The sequence below is a fragment of the Elaeis guineensis genome, chromosome 3 (assembly GCF_000442705.2).
Source record: "Elaeis guineensis isolate ETL-2024a chromosome 3, EG11, whole genome shotgun sequence".
NCBI classification, from domain to species: domain Eukaryota; kingdom Viridiplantae; phylum Streptophyta; class Magnoliopsida; order Arecales; family Arecaceae; genus Elaeis; species Elaeis guineensis.
In genome coordinates, this window is record NC_025995.2 from 108302963 (window position 1) to 108321519 (window position 18557).

Consider the following 18557-nt stretch of genomic DNA (forward strand, 5'->3'; position numbering starts at 1 on the left):
ATTACCAAAACTGAATTATAAACATATATATTTGGATATAGGTTCGAATATTACCCATACCCATAAGTTCGGATCGGGTTCGGGTTCGGATAGAAAATAGCATTATCTATACCCTACCCATATTCGTACTACAGTTTTCAAATTTTATCCAAATTCGAATCCAAATCCGGTCAAATCTTATTTTTTAGATTTGATCGGATTTAAATAGGATGCATATCTTTCAGATCGGATCGATTTTACTATTCCTACTTGAAAGGAGTCTGCGTGCATCGAGCATTAGCGAAAGCAACAACTTGTTGATCGCTTTTGCTTGCGTTTTGGACTTCGTTAGCGTTGGACTTGAACCACCAATTTAAGAGTGGCTAAATGGAGTATTAGCTTGGACGGACCAGAAGTTGTTAGTTGCGCTTTTATTCATTCATTAATTAACTTGAGTGTTGTAACGTTTGTTTGCTTTAGCTGTGTATATGATTAAGTGTCCGAAAGGGGAGGAAGGACAAAATTCGGATAAACACCGTCCTGTACGCAAGTTTCTTCCTTTTGCAGTTCCAAGCCTTTCCCTTTTGTCAGGTCAAGTTGCTAAAGGAAGTGAAACTAATGGAGAAAAGAAATAGGCCTGAAGGGCTTGTTAGGATAATTGAGTTTAAAATTTTATGAAATTCGCAGATTGAATCAATACAACTATATATATATATATATATATAGATTAGGCTAGATCTATATAAAAAATATCTAAGGTTATCTTTTGAGTGAGCTGGTCTAAATCCAATATTTTTTTTTTTTTTTTATGATTATACTGCAGGTCCGATTGATAAATCTCATGAGATTTGGACCCAATTATCCAAACTGGCCTAAAGTACAAATACTTCTCACGTCTTCCAATGTTTTCAGTGAAGGAACAACTAGCAGGCTAATTAGGTGGCATCTAACAGCAGTGATTAGGATTGTTAGAGTAGATGGCAGGTCATCTCCATGGGAACAAAACAGATTTTCTTCCTGTTTAAAGTTAAAAATCTTTGAATTACTTAAAATAAAAAAAAATTGAACCTGCTAAGATGGGATTTGGTAAATTATATATATAAAGAATATGACTATATATGTGGTAAACCATTGCAGTGACCGGCCTCAAACCAAATATAAACCATAGATCAACTATATATTGCTTGATCCTAACTTAATTGTTGAAAATGATCAGGTTAAACAATTTGAATCGACAATTTCTAGATTGAGTTATTTGCTTGTGTTAAACTATCAAATATAACATGGGTGATTTTTTATGAGTCATTTGACCATCTTATAATTCGATAGTCACATGCTAATATCCACTACTCTACCAGATGTTCATCACCAACCTATTTTGGTCTTTTCCATAATGCTCCGTTTTGCTTGATCATTTACTTGGCCAGGCCTCCTTGAATAAACACTTTATATTAACTTTTATCACTCTCACCTCCATGGCCCTCTCAAGTCTTGATGTTGATCTAAGCACATAGATCCATTGCTTAGTGTCTAAATCATTTTTCCAACGTTGCAAGGATGGAATGGAACCATCAATTTGACTTTCAATTATTGAGACCACAAAATGATGATAAAGCCTATAGGAAAAAGTGAAGTTAGATTATTTTGTATTGATAATAAAAATATTTAATTATAGGAGACGCTCTTTTGTTGTGCTCCCATTGCTGATGCTATAACTTGTGCATACAAAAATTACGTATCTGTACTTTCTCCTAGCTTTTGTGCTCTATCACTTTGTGCGCACTTGTAGCTACTTGTATTGGTGATACTGAGTAGTGAAAAGAAAGAAGAAAAAGAAAAATATTATACCGTATGCTATATTTTTTCTAGATTCTCGATCCTATTGTATTGCGCGCTATCATGTTATGCACACGTATAGCTATTCAATCTAGAATGTATGCCACCACATTTTTCCTAGTTCATTTTGAGTCTGACATGCCATTGCTCTCTATCATTTAATGTTGAAATGTTGCTTTTGCAAATAAGGCAAGAATGTAATTTTCAAAAAAAAAAATCAAGAAAACTATACCCACCAATATATATATATATATATATATCCCGGCATCTTGTTCGGCATGACATTGATATGTCGTTTGACCAATACCTATCCACTAACTAATTTTTGGCAACATCCCCTCTAAATTAGATCATTCCCCTCCTACCACATGGAGTAAAGCAAATAAGGTTTTTTTGGTAAGTATAAAGCAAATAAGTTGTGGTGGCATATATAACACTAATAAGGAGAAAAGCAAGGTGACAATATAGAGCAATGCGTACACGATGAAGAGATATTTGGCAACCCATCTTAGAACGGTTGTTTCTTTTTTGCGGGACAGCCCCTGGATGGACGTAAGAAGGCCAGCTAGACTCTACTCCAATCGAAGTGTATTGAATAAGCATAGATATTTACCAAATAAATAATTATAGTTAAAAAATTGTATCGAATTAATAATCATAAATAAACATATAGATTATATTTGTTTGGAAGGATGGACCTCTAAATTATGAAAATTATCGTGTATCAATGAGACAGCTTGTACACTGGTCGTCAGGTGAGAGATTTTAGTCACCCATATATCCAATTTATTGGGGTTATAGATTTTAAAATAGATAGAATTTAAAACCAGGTCAGTGATGATAATTATGTGCAACTTTATTAATTAATCGAACCAATTGACATACGCTCCTTCATGCAAATTAAGATAAGAACTAACTTTTTTTACAGAAAAGTGTTTTTTGGCAATGGATCATATAAAGGGGGGTAGCCCTTTCTCAAATATTTTTTAATCTTTCCAAATGAAGGTGAAGTTGGAATTAGATCCCAAGACGAACATGATTCATGGGTATCTCATTATATGGTCGCTATGCTTCTGCCGGAGAAATCAGGAATTAAACCTCGTTTCACTTTTCCATGGACGTGACAGAACCTGCTACTAATCCCTAGCACCAAATTAATCCGTGATAGCCACAGAAAATTGATGCACCGAGTAAGAAGCGGAGACGTGCTGTAAAGCAACACCTCTATTGATATTATTATTAGAGAACTATTATTATACCACTAAAAATGATTTTTTTAATCCTAAGAAAACAAGAAAATAGGACTTTATGTTGAAGCAGAACACTACTGTTTTTTTATCCTCCTCCCAGAAAGAGAGAGCTGTATTCACCTGTGCTGCTAGTGCCTTTTGGCAGTGGGCACAAGTCGACCTGCTTGGTTCATTAAGAATTTAAGATAATCAAAAGATTAGCGTCAGTTGAAAAGATAGGATGGAAATAAAATTGTAATTGAATCAAATTAAGTGTTAGCAGCTTAAATGGGAGGTCATCTTGGACTTCATCAGGACGGACCACTCCAAAACTCCTATCATGACATGGATGAATTTCCCTTTTTTTAAAAAAAGAAAGAAAAATCTAATTTAGAAGAAGCATGTTTTCTCTTAGGTACAAACCACATGAAGATCCACAGAACATGGCATATCAGCACTAGTGGGGATATTAATCGAGATGGTTTCACAAAGAAGGATAGAGAAAATAAACTCTTCGTCTTCCAACGCAACGGGAAGACAATAGGCAAGCCCCAAGTCTTGGTCCATTTTGTCTCACGGGCCCATCTCTTTGGGCTTAACCGGAAAACCAATCCTTTCCAAGCGAATTAATCCCAGAACCATCGAGAGCAACATGTAATCGGTTGGATACTCCTTCGCCATGGATGTAATCGCATCTATGACCCATCATATATAGGAGCATGTGGCTTAAGTATGGAAGGAAAAATTTCCCTAATCTCTTGTTATTCGTCTATGGTTGACAGCGCCCCCTCTCTTCATGCATAAAACGTTCACTAACTCAAATGAAGTGACACTCAACATTAGGGAGGAGATTCTCATGAAAGCTGTACGTAATTCATCATTCACTAGTTTCTCGAGATTTATGTGCATAAAATCTCCATGCAAAACTAGCTTGTGCACTGATCTTTAAGCTCAAGGAAATAAATGTAGCCGCAGCCAAAAAATTTGATTCTTGAAGAGCAATGCTTTGGCTTTGTTCGGTTTCTCTTTTTATCTCTCTTTTGAAGTGGCAAATAGCCCAGCATAACTAGCTTTTAATTGGACATGGTATGAGGGGATTTTTACGATCCAATAAGATTTTGGACGTTCATGGGTTGACGTGCCAGATTGGGAGTTCTAATTTGGTAACTGGTTTGCTCTTGCTGGTTCTTCCCTTTCTTCCCATGTATCCGAAGCAGGTCCACGTTCTAGCAGTTTGAACCAAGCACCAAATCACGAACCGACACGTTGGCGACCGTTGCCCCTCCCTCACCGGTAGAGGTTTCTCCAACCATATCTACTTGACGTTGCCTCTATGCCTCTTTCCCTCCACCCCTTACTCTCCTAACCCATCTCGTATCACTCGCCATGGATCCCTCCAAAGCAGAAGGGTATCACACACCGCCTTCTCCTTCACCGGCGACCGCTCCATCCCTTGCCACGGCCATCCCAGCAACTTCACTTAATCAAGTCTACCCTCCAAGCTGCCCTGCCCCCGCCACCCTTCAGGTCCAATCTAAATTGCCCACCCCTTGGTCCACCGGCCTCTTCGACTGCTGCGACGACGTCGGCAACTGTATGCAATCCCATGCATCCTCATTACCAACGCTTTTATTCATCCACATTTTTTGCATCATTTATCGATCTGAGTTTATTTCATTTTCAAAATTCTTGCAGGTTGTGTGACCTGCTTCTGTCCCTGTGTCACATTTGGTCAGGTTGCCGAGATCGTGGACCAAGGATCGATCTGTAAGTCCTTTATGACGATCGTTCCTCTTTGTTGAGACTCGCATGTATACTTATTTGTCGTACTGATTTGCTGAGTGTCTAAAGCGTGTGCGGCAAGCGGAGCGTTATATGCGCTGATATTTTGTGTTACCGGGTGCAATTGCCTCTACTCTTGCTTCTACCGATCAAAGATGAGAGGGCAGTTCTTCCTGGAGGAGAGCCCCTGTGCTGACTGCCTTGTCCACTGCTGCTGTGAGATGTGTGCGCTGTGCCAGGAGTATAGAGAGCTCAAGTGCCGTGGATTCGACTTGCACTCCGGTGTGTGGATTGCCCTCTCTCTCGCTCACTTTTACTTTCTCTCTCGCTCACTATTTTGTTTGGTTGCAGTGGTTACTAGTTTGATGTTTTGGAGTGCTCATGTGGGTCTTGTGGTTGGGATTTTGCAGGGCGGGAAGGTAACTTGGGAAGGCAGAGTGCCACCTTACCGCCAGTCATTGAAGGAGGCATGAGTCGTTAAGGCGTGGGCTAAGATTATTTGGAGCGTTGGCTTTTGTTGTGCGTTTTGTGTGTGAGATTTGCTTGGCGATTAAATTCTGTAATGCTAATGCTTTCATGGTTATGGAATTACTGTTAGGATGGTATGAAAATCTATTCGCAATTGAAGAAGAGAAGCACTGTTATTGTTTGTTTGTTTGTTTTTTCCCCTCCATAAAATGGGGAATTTGTATTTGATGGAACTAAACCTGTAGAACTTATTGGAATAGGATCTTGTAGAATTTCCTGTTTGACACTACACCACTGAGTAGATTTCTCCTTATTTGACCATTAAAAACCATGGGTTGAAAACGGAATTGGATCCTAAAGCAACGGAGGTGGAAAAGATCTACTATATTTTAAAGTATTTTTAAAATAATAATTAATATAAATTCTTAAAAAAAAGGAAAAGAAGGGTTTTTTGGAGGGTGGGGGTGGGTTGGGCTGTGCCAAGTTATCGCTGCTTTCCAGATTCCAAAGTTGGGAAGGAACGTGCTACAGGTCCTGATGTGTTAGATGTGGACCAGGCCAATCGTATCTTTCGGCCCAAACATCTTGAAACCCATTAAGCCCAAACAGATTTAGGCCCATGAAAACTTCTCACGGGCCCAATCGAGCCACCCAATCGACAGACGGGCTAGGCGAGGTGTGGGCCGCGTCTATTTGGATAGCAATCTGGCCTTCGGCTGTACAAAAATGACAAGGCTAGATCTAACCAACGTACAGTGGGAGATTTGAGTCACTACTCGTCACAATCGGTACTTGGGCAACTTAAGAAGGGACTGAAGTGGATAAAGAGGACCGGACTAGAGCAACGGAGAGTGTTTGTCCCACCGCTGTAGGTGTTGTACCAGTATCAGTGCACACTCGGTGGGACTTTGGATGAGGGTTTCTAATTGGAGGAGTGGTTGAGGATTTAGCAAAATTTTTGGAGATCGATCTGGAGAGTCGACTCGTCCCTAATGGATAGAGATTTCTGTTTTAGAAGGTTGGTTAGGAACTACAATCCTAACATATAATATCAGAGTAAAATTGTAGGTTTGAAATCTCACAGATCCTCCGAATGTCATTAGGAAGATTGTTGTGCAAGTAGCGCACACTCAATGGGATCTCGAGAGGAGATTGCCAATTGGAGGGGTGGTTGATGACTTGATAAAATTCTCGAACATCAATCTGAAGGGCCAACTCGTCTCTAATGGATAGAGATTTTTTTTTTAGAAAATTGATTAGGGTTACGTTCCTAACAGTAAGTGTCTTTTCCCAAATATAAGTTCGTTGTTGACATTGTAGCAGGCTAGAAAACTGCCGTGTGGGATCCGAAAAGAGTGATATTCTCAATCAAGAAGAAGGCCAGAGTGTTCAGTAGAACTGTAGAAGGACGTAGACTTTTGGCCAGGTTTTGCGAATGGTCAAGATTTTTATTTCTATTTAGATTGGAGAGGAGTTTGGTTTGAACTGGAGGACGCAGCAACAGCGCAAAGCGCGGCGACATGGTGTTAGATATATTGACTTGAAAGCGAGAAGATTTGCCATGTTTTTTCCCTGTTCTGAGGGATTTTGTTGTCCTGGTTAGATAATTTTAATTTTGTATATATACGTATGTATGGATGCTGTGGAGTGAGGGGTTAGCCTGGAACCTAACCTCTCTCTCTCCTGGTGAAATCTCTCCACTGATTTACATTTAATGAAAATAAATTAAAAAAAATACCAGCAAGTGTGCCAAAAAATGCTATAAAAAAGTCTGATTTGACACATACATATTTGGGTTGAATGTTTCGGCACAGCATGAATCCTCTGGGTTACGACTTTTACACCGTAGAGTTAATTATGTATCATCATGAATAATTATAATATAATCTGTCTTAAAGACGAACAACTATATATTTGTACCTTTTTTAACGTGATAGAGATGTATTATGGAGATGAAGAAGAGCTATCCATCCTCAAGATATGGAAAACATAATGGCTATCCGTGACCGTATATGCAAAAGTCATAATGTAAAATATTTCATTCGATTTATAAGATCTAAATATCTATAATTTTTTATTTAAATATTTTGGCTATGTTTCCACATATAAATGATATTTTTCAATCTTTTATAAATTTCGGTTCTAACTAGTTAACTATTAAGACTTTTTGTTACACAAACATCTCCGCTTATTTTGATAACAATTTATATTTTTAAATATAATTATTCTCAAGATATCATCTTACTATAACTACCTTTCTACATCTCACTGTTTATTCATTAAAATAATGTTTTTTGAAATTCAAATTAAGCTTCTCTTCTGCTGGGACTATTTTATTCTACGAACAATAACATTATTCAGTGACGCCATTTTTTTATGAGAAAGTGAATGACCGTACTGTTATTTTATCAAAAGAAACCAACTTGAGGCTTGAAGTAGCAAATAATTGTTTGTCATTTACATTATAAACATAAAAATCATGGGTTATGTAGTTATTGGGTTGCAGAAAATGGAAAAGAAGTCGCTTAACCAAATGGTATGATGCAACGGCATTCAAAAAAAATTAGCACGTTGCCAAAATCTTTAACTGCTACCTGGAGAGGGAGAGAGAGAGAGAGAGAGAGAGAGGGAGGTGTTGACGATGCACATGAGATCGTCGTTATGTATCATGGCTATCCGCTAGCTACACGAGATTTCATCGACACCCCATGGCAGGATATGCAAAATCAAATAATAATAATAATAAAAGAGAGACAACTAACCGGCTCTTGGCAGGTTAAAGTAATAGATTTCTTTCTATACCCACTGTTAATTAAGGAACGGCTGGGATGAGTTTCAATTTTTTGATTAAACAAATGGGAAAAAAAAAAAAAAAAAACCACCGTAGCTGCACCTTAAGGAGTTGTTTGGAGTCGTAAACAACGTGCAGTTGGAGTTGTGGATGCAGACCATCACATTTATTTGGACAAGTGCAGCATAACTAGCACAATAAGTAGAGCTGCTTATTAATTATCTTGTAGTAGGTTGATTTGCAGTTGAGATGGTAATAAGATGAGTTGCAACCATTCGAATTAAGTATCTAATTAATTAAAAGATAATAATTTTATCTCTTCTCTACCCTCTGCTCTCCTGCCGGCCACCCTCACTTCCATTTAGCCATATCTCATCTCTGGTCCCCCTCCCTATCCCTCTTCTTCACCTTCTCCACTGGCCACAGCCTGCATACCTATCTACTTCCTTCCATGGGTATCAAGTCCATGCCCAAATCCTGCCTATCGGCAGCTTCAACACTAACCTTTCTATCGAAAATGCCCTTATATTCATATACCTGGCAGCGAGATGTTTGAAGAAATTTCTATGTGAGATACCTTTTCTTCTTTTTTTTTTCCAATCTTTTCTTCAAATATGAAAAGTAATTTTTTATAAGTTAATTATTACAACTTAAATTGCAATCCGGCTCGAGTTACAGTGTAGAGCTCGACAACGGAATCTGCTTCCATTCAGATTCGAACAGTGCCTCTCCGGATACGACACTGGATCCTCTCTTGAGCTAGAATGGATCCAACGTTCCCGTGAGTCCAGGATGGCTCACCTACTCTACTCGAGAAGATAGTGCCAAGGGAGAGAGGTGCGTTTGACATGGACTCAACGATATATCACTCACGCGTTCATGGCTGGGTAGGTTAGGTTGGATTCTGTTTCTGTCACCTTTAACCGCTATAAAATCAATCACTAGTCTGGACCACCACAAGAAAAGGTTTCACCTTTATCTCCTTTCTTTGTTAGAATATATCACGTTCGAACTGACTAGGGATGCCATGCTCTTACATTCAGTTTCCTGGTCGCTCTAGGTGTGTTCCCACGTCTCAAGTTCCAACGGAACCGGATTAGGCTTAGATCAGGTTGGCATTGAAGAATTGGATAGGATATCCAATCGACATATCCAACAAAAAAACTAGTAAGACTCATCAGTCTAAATAGAAGATTGTGATGACTGTTTGAGACGTCTTTGTTACATTACAAATGTATCTGATTATATATATATACAATTGTTTGAGAAAAATGATTGCAGGTACGCCAATAACCAATTTTATGCCTGTGCAGTGATGCAATCTATTCAGAGAGGAAGGACCATCTAATAGAATTTTCTAAGAAAAGAAAATATTTTATAGAAGGTCGTGATTCTATCAATTATAATCATCTGAAATAGAATGATCAACATATATCATGTTCCTTACTTCTTTGTACATCTTAGTCATTTATGAATGAATATAGAGGGATATTTTGAAAAAGAAAATGAATGCATTCCTATCAAGGGCAAAGTTTGCTTATGCAAATGACATAATTCTGCTCCTATGACCATATTGGCCAGTACCAAAGTTTCACTGTTACGCATCACGCATTGTTGTACGTGCTTCAATAATGAGTGGTATTCTTTTCTTTTCAGTAACCAAAGACAGAAGAAGAACCAAAGTGACCATTCTCCTACGGCAGCTTTCTTTCTCGAATGCTTCATTATTGGCATGAATGGCGAAACTCTCTTATTTTTGTCTCATATTGAGATTCCAAATATTTGAATGTCCCACTGCCTTCAATAATTTTTAAGTAAATAAGTGGGGCTACTACCAAACATTTCATTGTTTGCATATGCAAAGTTACAAACAACATACAACCATCAGCAATCTAGCTGAATCGCTCAAGATTCCCACGAGTTCATTACATGGTCCGATCACTGAGTATGGACACACATCCAGACACAGAATAGTAGACGAGTCACCTACCGAACAAGATTTTGGTAGCCCACTAGCCTCTGGCTGATTCCAGAAGTCACAAACAGAACGATAGCAGTGTCCCCAAACAAAGAACTATTCTCCCCCTTTCAAGTCACAGGACGCCCAGTCATGGTGGTGTCCCTAATAATAAAACTAGCCTCTCCTTCATTTAAGCCACCTTTCGTGGGGTGGGTGGTGGGCCGCGGGGGCGACACCGAATGCAGTCGTATTGATGATATCACTCCTACGTCTGATGCCACTTAAAGGCTTCTTCTCCCTGTTTCCTGCTTCAATGCTTTTCATAACTCAAGGAGTGCACCCTAACACATATGCCTAACAGTGAACACATTAAAATACTTGCGAGGAGTCTCTCTGGTCCAAAATAATGGCCATTAAGGGGTGGTTGGCCGGTCCCAATAAAACCTCTGCTTCAGCCGAAAGACTAAAGTAAAGAGACTCTGGACTTTCGCAGCTCTTGAGGGACCCATTCCTTCCCCATAACCCATTCCTCTCCCTTCGCTCGGCCGCTTATAAAAAGACACATACTCTCTCTGGGACACAACTCAAGCACTTGAATTAACTCTCAGCCTCACCTTCTCATAGCTCTTGCTCTAGAGTATAACTTAGTGGTAAGAGTGATGACTCAGGGAAGGGGCAGTGCCGTGGCTCTTGGGTTGGCACTGCTGTGCCTCCTCATCCACAGCGAGATCGCCGAGTCGGCTACTTACACAGTCGGAGACGGCAATGGCTGGACTTTCAACACCGACACTTGGCCCAGAGGGAAGCGTTTCCGGGCCGGCGATGTGCTCGGTAGGTGTTCAATGTTCACTCCTTGAAACTAATTTTAGGGATTTAAAAATCATAATCATGACGTTTTATCTTTAAATTTTTTGAATATTGAGAGAGATATTTTGAAGAACATGCATAACAGTCAAAAAGAGACTCGGAAAGAGCTCAAAACTGTGTGATTATAAAATTGGTGTAAAAATACATAAAAAACAATAAAATATCAAGATTTTGCAGTGATCTGGAAGCTCCATAACTCTCTCTCTCTCTCTATTTTTGTGTGTGTATTAAGTTTGGACATTGACTGGTAGATGGTTAATGGTTTTGTAAGCTGCTGTTTAATTGGACGGAAAGGGGTAAGAGTATGTTTATTTTGTTCACGGTTGGTCCAGTTTTCAATTACAATCCATCGGCCCACAATGTCGTGGCCGTGAACCGGGGAGGCTACAGTGGATGCACGACGCCGAGGGGCTCGAGGGTCTTCAGATCGGGGAACGACCGCATCACACTTTCTAAGGGGACGAACTATTTCATCTGCAACTTTGCGGGCCACTGCCAATCAGGGATGAAGATAGCAGCCACAGCTGTGTAACAATTTTAGTCGAGCTTTATCTACTTGGTAGTGTGCTATGTATGAAAGTGAGGGCTATGTTGTATGACTACGTGACATAATTAAATAAAAGTGGTCAATGGCTCAGGAACTTTGTTCCTGGGTCGCCTTTCATATAAATTTCTTGCCTGTCTTTGTTGGTGAGATTGGACGCAGTTCATTGGGATTTTTCGTTACATATTCTCTGAATAACTATAGTAAATATGAAAGGTTTTTATTGGTCTATGTATATTCTTCAAGTTTCATTTTATCAGAATTTTACTGCAAGAGTAAGGCATGAGCATATAGAGAGATGGGTTTGGGTAGTATCTTTCGCGCAAAAGAATGATTCTCTTTATTTCACGATGTCAACCATTGAATTGCACAATATTCACTTTGAGATCTGTGCAGATGGATGATAACATAGATTGAACTGCTTTGAAAGCTGTGTAACATGTGATCCAATGATTGGGGCTGAAAAAAAAAATTCTGCTCTTTCGCACGAGAGGTGCGTGCAAAAGAGATTGGTGATTTTCACAGAAAGATTGACGCTGCGAGAAGATAGTCTCGGCTTGCTGAGTGAAGTCAGGCAATCTGGAAACTGGAAGAGTGAATTGCGTTAAAAGTGAAATAGACAAGACGCAAGAATGGATTGATTTGGGTCTGTGGAGAGGACCACTTTACCCGTAGGAAAGTGGATGGTGGAAGTGTAAATGTAGTGGTTGGAGAGAAATCGTTTGGGAAATGCCATGGACATCTACTGTACGAATGCACCTCAGATTCCACCTTTGTTGGTGATTAGGGCGTCTTTTTCTTGGCCCTTTTTTGTGGGTCTGAACTCGGGAGTGTTGAATAAAATCATATATCAAAAGGTTCCAACCGAAAGATTGTCATCAAGCATTTGTTTGGATGGTATCATCCTTTGTTACTTGGACAAGTGGTGAGGTTTCGATTTTGGTTGAGATGGGCTCTCCATGGATGGATGAGGTACAGCATAAAAGATGAGTTTTTTTTTTTTTTTAATCAGAAAAATTGTAAATAAACAAGATTCTGTTGTTGTTGCACACAAAAAATGAAAAAAAAGAAAAAAAAGAAACTTGTCTTGTATAGCAGAATAATATTCTAAAAATATAAAAGAAATGCTTGTTAACTGTTGTAACTATTTCAAGCACAAGTATGAAATATGACAAATTGCTCAGCCGGCAATCTCCGCTTAGCTGGCTGTACGATTTTCATCTGGTAGACGAGCGTGCTGCTTGGTTCAGAGCTTTCAGCTTGTTAGTGCATAGGATAAGTAAGTTCAAATAATTTTGTTCTTTCAAGTATTGATATATAGTTTGGTGAGATTGTTCACAGGCAAACATAAGTGGCGACATTGGACTGACTTCAAAAATATTCCTAACAACATATAGATCACTGATGCAGTGCATGTTCTTTCTATTAAACAAAGCGCCTTTTGATATATGCAAGATCTAAAACAATAGGACATACAGAGAAAACATTTAGCAAACAACTGGAAAGTTCTGGGATCAAGAAATGCAATGTTACTTAAATACAATTTTAATTTCTAAAGGAAAACTTCATGTTTTAAAGCCTGATCTCAATCCTGGTCAAAGTTGGGTTTGCTCCATCGGCCTGACCCAATCATAGTAGGCCGAAACCTGGCCCAAAGTCTAGTGTGGTTTAGGCTTAGGCCTGGCGCAAGGGCCAATGACTTTGGGCCCGGTTTTTTCTACTGTAGCCCTCTGGTGGTTCAAATATTGGGCTCCAATCCTCCAAACGGGACAACTTTTCCAGCGTTTAACGAACCAGGGGTCTTTACCTCAAAGATAAATAAATAAATAAATAAAAACTCCTTGGGCTCTAAGACGCAATAAGTTGGCGAATTAAGTATAAATCGAAAAAAAAAGAAAATAAAAAAATATTTTTTTAAAAAAAAGAACTTCAGCATGGTATCACAGCTACTATCTTAATCTCAGTTTACATGCCATAAAGCAATGCGAAGCATGATCTTCCATCGTCATAAAGCGCATGCTAATTAGTATGGAAACAAAGAAGATTGATTGTTCCAAACGAAGCATTGCAAACTGTGAGGCCAACAGTGACATGTGACCAAAGATAGACATGATTCTTAGCCCCCGGTGCCAGACACAAAACAAGCCAGGGATAACAATTAGATAATCTTGGGTGTTGTGGTTTTAATAATATAGAGGGCATCAATAGTCCCACATTGATTGTGAGTCAAAGAGGACTCATGCTTATAAAGAGAAAATTTTTTTTTTCATATAAAACATCTTTTGTCCTACAATATCTCACGTGACGGATCGATCTCTTGTCCGCAATAATAATGCACTTATAAAGAGAAAAATTTTCAAATTATGAGATTGGTCATGAAAAATGACTTACAACAGCTTCAATCGGGTCTCGGGAGATTCACTGGAATACCTTGAAATTGTAGAAGAGAGTGATGATCAATTCCAGAGCCTGCTGCAGTATGAGGATGCCGAAGCCCGCCCAAAGCAGCATCACAAAGAATGCTGGCATCAGCTCCTGCGAGTTTTGGTGTCCTCTCTCTCCACGAAGACAACTACAACTGAATCAAGTGAGCCCAATTGTTATTTCTCCCAGTGCAACATAACATAGCCAGTTACCTCGCTCCACGGAGAACCTGAACGTAGTTGCTGAGCCTGGCTTGGAAGGTTGGATAAGGCACCTCGTATCTGAGGACCAATTACTTGAATTAAAGCCTAAGTAAATTTCCTAGCAACAATTCAACAAATTAAAAACATGGAGCAGGAAAGAAACGAATTCATAAATTTCTTATCAGAAACAAATTGAAAGTTCTTATCAGAAGTATTAAATTTCTTGTGCCATGTGGGCTTGGGCGTGGAACAAAGCCAATGTACCCCTGAATCATGTCATTGGATTGCTATGGCGGTTGTTGATTGGTGTGGTACATAACTAGATCAATGGGACAGTCGAGCTTGTCTATCGCTTAGTCAATCATCAATTCCCACATTGGACTGGCGAACTAGGCTATGATCTAATGCGGCCGGCCGGTAGGTGGATTTGACTTGAGTGGATGAAAACTATATTCAATGGTGGTTGACTATTCTACTGAAAAAAAAAAAAAAAACTTTTAATAATCACAAAACCAGATTTTGATGTAAATTTTTTTTTATTAAAAAAAAAAATTGATACAATGGTTTTGTTGTGACCTTTGAAATTTGCCACAATTCCTCCGTTTATTTATTTTTTTCATTAAATTGGCGACAAAACATGCAAGTCCTCCTTGTCCACCGCAATCAGTGGATCGGTGTAATTTCTCAAATAATCGCAACAATATCCTGGATTTAGAGCGACTTATGAAAGAGTAGGCGAGACAAGCAGAGCACACGGACGGTTCTCTCGCGAGTTCTCGTGGAGTTAGGTCCCCATCGGAACCGTTTACTTTTCGACGAAGACGTCAAACCTTTCTTGCGATGGAAGGCAGCTCATCTCCAATCTTAGAAGTTTCTAGACTTTCTACAGTCTCACGCCCAACCATAAAGCAATACAGTGAAAGCCTAACGCAAACGGCGAAGAAGGACGAGAGAGAGAGAGGTGAAGAGATGGCCGTGAGCGTAGAGATCCCGAGGGAGTATGGATTCGTGGTGCTGGTGGTGGTTCTCTACTACTTTCTCAACTTTTGGATGGCCATCCAAGTCGGCAAGGCCCGGCAGAAGTAATTCTCCCTCACTTAAATTCCTCTCTCATCAACGCCTACCATCTAATATATGCGTTAATTGTTATGATTGATGCCGTTATTCTACTTGGGTTAGGTACAAGGTGTCCTATCCTAACCTCTATGCGATTGAATCCGAGAATAAGGATGCCAAGCTCTTCAACTGCATCCAGGTCTGTCTATAACTCCCTCTCTCTTCCTGGCTTTGCCTGTGAAAATTAATCCGTCTTCTGATTGAATCAAACGGTGAGGTTATGTGATATTCGGCAGAGGGGGCATCAGAACTCGTTGGAGTCGATGCCGGTGTTCTTCGTGACGCTGCTGGTGGGCGGGGTTCAGCACCCCGTGATCGCTGCTGGGTTCGGCGTCCTTTACACGATCGCCCGATTCTTCTATTTCAAGGGCTACTCCACTGGAGTCCCGGAGAATCGTCTCAAGATTGGGTGCATACTCATACCTCCGTTCTCGCGAGCTTCCTTCTGTTTTCTCGCGTTGGATTTTGATAGATTGCTTTTGTTTTCAGGGGACTCAACTTCGTGGCGTTGTTCGGGCTCGTAATCTGCACGGCTTCGTTTGGGATCCATCTGCTTATCCGAGAGATGCTGTGATGCTGGTGCCATGTGTTTGGTCTGTGCTCTGGTTGCTTTTGCTTGTGTTGATGACTACGTAGTGAAAAATAAAACTGGTTTTGCTGACCTAGAGGTGTTGTGCTGGTTTTAAAATGTTAAAGAGGAGTGAAGATTTCTTATGGGTTCGCTTTGTGTGTAATTTTATGTTTCAGACTGAACTGCAGCTTTCTATAAGAGCGGATGATTCCTGGTAGAATTATTGGCATCCCTGGCACAACGCATGAAACATTCCAGCAAAGAAGTCTTTTTAGTTAAATGGGGTGAATACTGATGGCAAAACTTTTTTGAAAAAATTAGTTAATAGATCAAGAAGCTTGTGTGGGAGCTAAAATTTGGAACACCGAAAACTATTCAACTTTTTGTGAGGGGCCCGACTTACATTGGTCGTTTGTCACTGAGAAGATACTGCTTTGCCGATATTTGGCACCTCATGCGTGGCCTTTTATTCGTGCTGCCGTACTTTCTATTCTTTTCCAGTTGGAGAAGGTTGGCATTGTTCATTCCAGATTTTCCGCATGGTTCGTTAGAAAGGATGGTTTTCTTTTCTTTCTCTAGTTGTTCTCGGTGCGCTGTAATGACGCATGGAACGATATAAGTGCTTTTTCCGTACCTTTTCATACCTCAACGATTGTAGACTGTGGAGGTGATAGATTTGATCTATCTTAAATAGATTTGAATTTGATTTAAACGGATTCAAATGGTAAATGAGTCAATTTATTTAATTAATTTATTAAATAAATTAAATTTAAATTTAAATTTTTTAATCTGTTTAATATATTTAATATATTTATTATTTTTATTTAAAATATTTAGATCATCACCCATGGATGATAAAATTTGAACGACCCGCGTTCGACCCACGAAAATTTCAGCGCCGCGCGGTTCATGCTTTTGGCCTTTTCCTTTTTTTTTTTTGGTCAGTCGCCTTTCCTCTTCCCCTTCCCAAAAAGCCCTAGACACCACCTCACCGTCCGTCGCCTTCCTCTTGCACGTCGGCATGCCGAGGTTCGCGAGTTCCTCCATGCCACCCGCTCTGTCGCTCGCTCCCATCGGCCGCTCACACCAATCAGTCGCCACCAGATCCAGCGATCGAGGTCCTTCGCCTGCTCCTCCTCTCGAGGTGGTCCTCCTCCCACGGCACCCTCCTCCGCCTGTTCCTCCTCTCGAGGTGGTGTGCCTAAAGTGGCTGGACACCAAGGAAGAGGGTTCGGTGGTGTTTGTTTGCTTCAGAAGCTGGTGCCACTTCACGGCGAAGCAGCTCCGGGAGATGGCGGTGGGGCTGGAGGTGTTGGGAAAGGCGTTCCTCTGGGCAGTGAAGGGAACCACCGATCAGGATGCCGCTAAGACGGAAAAGCGGACCTTGGAAAGGTGGGAGAGAGGGGACTGGTGGTGAGAGGCTGAGCCCCGCAAGTGACGATTCTGGATCATAAGGCGGTGGGGGCCTTCCTGACCCACTGCGGATGGAACTTCGTGCTGGAGGCGGTGGCCGTCGGTGTGCCGATGCTGACATGGCCGCTGGTCTTCAAGTAGTTCATCAACCAGCGGCTGGTGGTGGAGGTGATGGGGGTGGGGAAGAGGGTCTGGGACGGGTTCCAGAGTGCGGTCGCGAGTGCGACGAAGAGCGGCGGACGGAGGCAGCGGAGAGCGCGGACGGAGACAAAGCCACAGAGATCGGAGATGGAGAGGTGAATCAGGTGAGCAGGTTTTTGTTTAAAAAAAATTTTAGAAACGGGTTATGAAACGGGTTGGATGCTTTTCTTTAGTGAATTATAAACAGGTTAGATGGATCGAATTGAATAATTTATTTATTAAATAAATTAAATTTAAATTTTAATATCTAATTTATTTAATAAATAATTTAGATTCAGATTTAGATATTTTTAACTCGATTCGTATTTAATTCGATCTGACTCAATCCAATTATCATCTCTATTTGAAAAGCTATGAATTTCTAAATCATATAATTTTTTATATACAAAAAATAATTTTTAGATAGTAAATTAAATTTAATAATTTAAATTATTAATGTAAAATTTTTATTATAAAATTTTAATCTGATAGAATATAGATCTATATCCAATTGATCTGATTTTAATCTAATAATATATATATATATATATATATATATATATATATATATATATATATATATATATATTAATTATCATATATCCTATCAACATGTTTCAGCCGTCCATGGGTCCAATGCAGCAAACCTAAAATACCAAAATTCTTTCAATTGATGATATTAAGAAATTTATTTAATATTTTTATCATTTTAACTATTTTTCTCTAAAACAATTGGTGGGTGTGTTAAACATTTCTCCTGTCAACATCGATTATGGACAATCATATCCTTGGAGATCCATCGATGGTATGTATAATGTACAAAAATTTTTTATGCACCGTGAATGATGTAGAAAATTTAATATAAAACATACCATTTTATGTGATTGATCTAAATAGTTATTATTTTTTAACACATATTTAATATTTACAATTCTATTTTTTCATTTAAAAAATTATAGAATAAAAATATTTTTATCTTTAAAAAAAAATTATGACATCTTGTGACATATTATAATATCCTGCGTCAAAATATGATTTCCTGCATACAAAATGTCATAATATGATACAATATGTTATAATATAGAAGAAATATTTTTATCCAATTATTTTTCAACATGCACTTAATGCGTATAATTTCATTTTTTTTATAAAAAATTTTAAATAACAAAAATATTTTTATTTTTTGAAAAAAAT

General features: G+C 39.2%; 3 protein-coding genes across 3 annotated transcripts; all 3 read left to right on the forward strand.

Annotated features, from left to right (window-relative positions):
- The first annotated feature begins 4414 nt into the window (after positions 1–4414).
- On the forward strand, positions 4415–5393 carry LOC105041551 (protein PLANT CADMIUM RESISTANCE 2-like). The gene is made up of 4 exons (XM_073253285.1): positions 4415–4638; positions 4740–4811; positions 4896–5108; positions 5237–5393. The coding sequence occupies exons 1-4, from the start codon at positions 4431–4433 to the stop codon at positions 5305–5307; spliced, it is 564 nt and encodes a 187-aa protein (XP_073109386.1). The 5' UTR covers positions 4415–4430; the 3' UTR covers positions 5308–5393.
- Positions 5394–10615: 5222 nt separating this feature from the next.
- LOC105041058 (basic blue protein) lies at positions 10616–11582 on the forward strand. The gene is made up of 2 exons (XM_010917850.3): positions 10616–10876; positions 11245–11582. The coding sequence occupies exons 1-2, from the start codon at positions 10705–10707 to the stop codon at positions 11442–11444; spliced, it is 372 nt and encodes a 123-aa protein (XP_010916152.1). The 5' UTR covers positions 10616–10704; the 3' UTR covers positions 11445–11582.
- Positions 11583–14998: 3416 nt separating this feature from the next.
- LOC105041057 (uncharacterized) lies at positions 14999–16502 on the forward strand. Its single transcript, XM_010917848.3, has 4 exons — positions 14999–15165; positions 15263–15338; positions 15436–15608; positions 15689–16502. The coding sequence occupies exons 1-4, from the start codon at positions 15053–15055 to the stop codon at positions 15771–15773; spliced, it is 447 nt and encodes a 148-aa protein (XP_010916150.1). The 5' UTR covers positions 14999–15052; the 3' UTR covers positions 15774–16502.
- Positions 16503–18557: the final 2055 nt, after the last annotated feature.

What these genes read in the sequence shown, in the direction of transcription:
- LOC105041551 (XM_073253285.1), top strand. Translation starts at nt 4,431, where the DNA reads ATGGATCCCTCCAAAGCAGAAGGGTATCACACACCGCCTTCTCCTTCA. An exon ending in CTGCGACGACGTCGGCAACT is followed by an intron (nt 4,639 to 4,739) that starts GTATGCAATCCC and finishes AAATTCTTGCAG; the next exon opens with GTTGTGTGACCTGCTTCTGT. An exon ending in TGGATTCGACTTGCACTCCG is followed by an intron (nt 5,109 to 5,236) that starts GTGTGTGGATTG and finishes GGGATTTTGCAG; the next exon opens with GGCGGGAAGGTAACTTGGGA.
- LOC105041057 (XM_010917848.3), top strand. Translation starts at nt 15,053, where the DNA reads ATGGCCGTGAGCGTAGAGATCCCGAGGGAGTATGGATTCGTGGTGCTG. An exon ending in AGCTCTTCAACTGCATCCAG is followed by an intron (nt 15,339 to 15,435) that starts GTCTGTCTATAA and finishes GATATTCGGCAG; the next exon opens with AGGGGGCATCAGAACTCGTT. An exon ending in GAGAATCGTCTCAAGATTGG is followed by an intron (nt 15,609 to 15,688) that starts GTGCATACTCAT and finishes TTTTGTTTTCAG; the next exon opens with GGGACTCAACTTCGTGGCGT.
- LOC105041058 (XM_010917850.3), top strand. Translation starts at nt 10,705, where the DNA reads ATGACTCAGGGAAGGGGCAGTGCCGTGGCTCTTGGGTTGGCACTGCTG. An exon ending in CCGGGCCGGCGATGTGCTCG is followed by an intron (nt 10,877 to 11,244) that starts GTAGGTGTTCAA and finishes CGGTTGGTCCAG; the next exon opens with TTTTCAATTACAATCCATCG.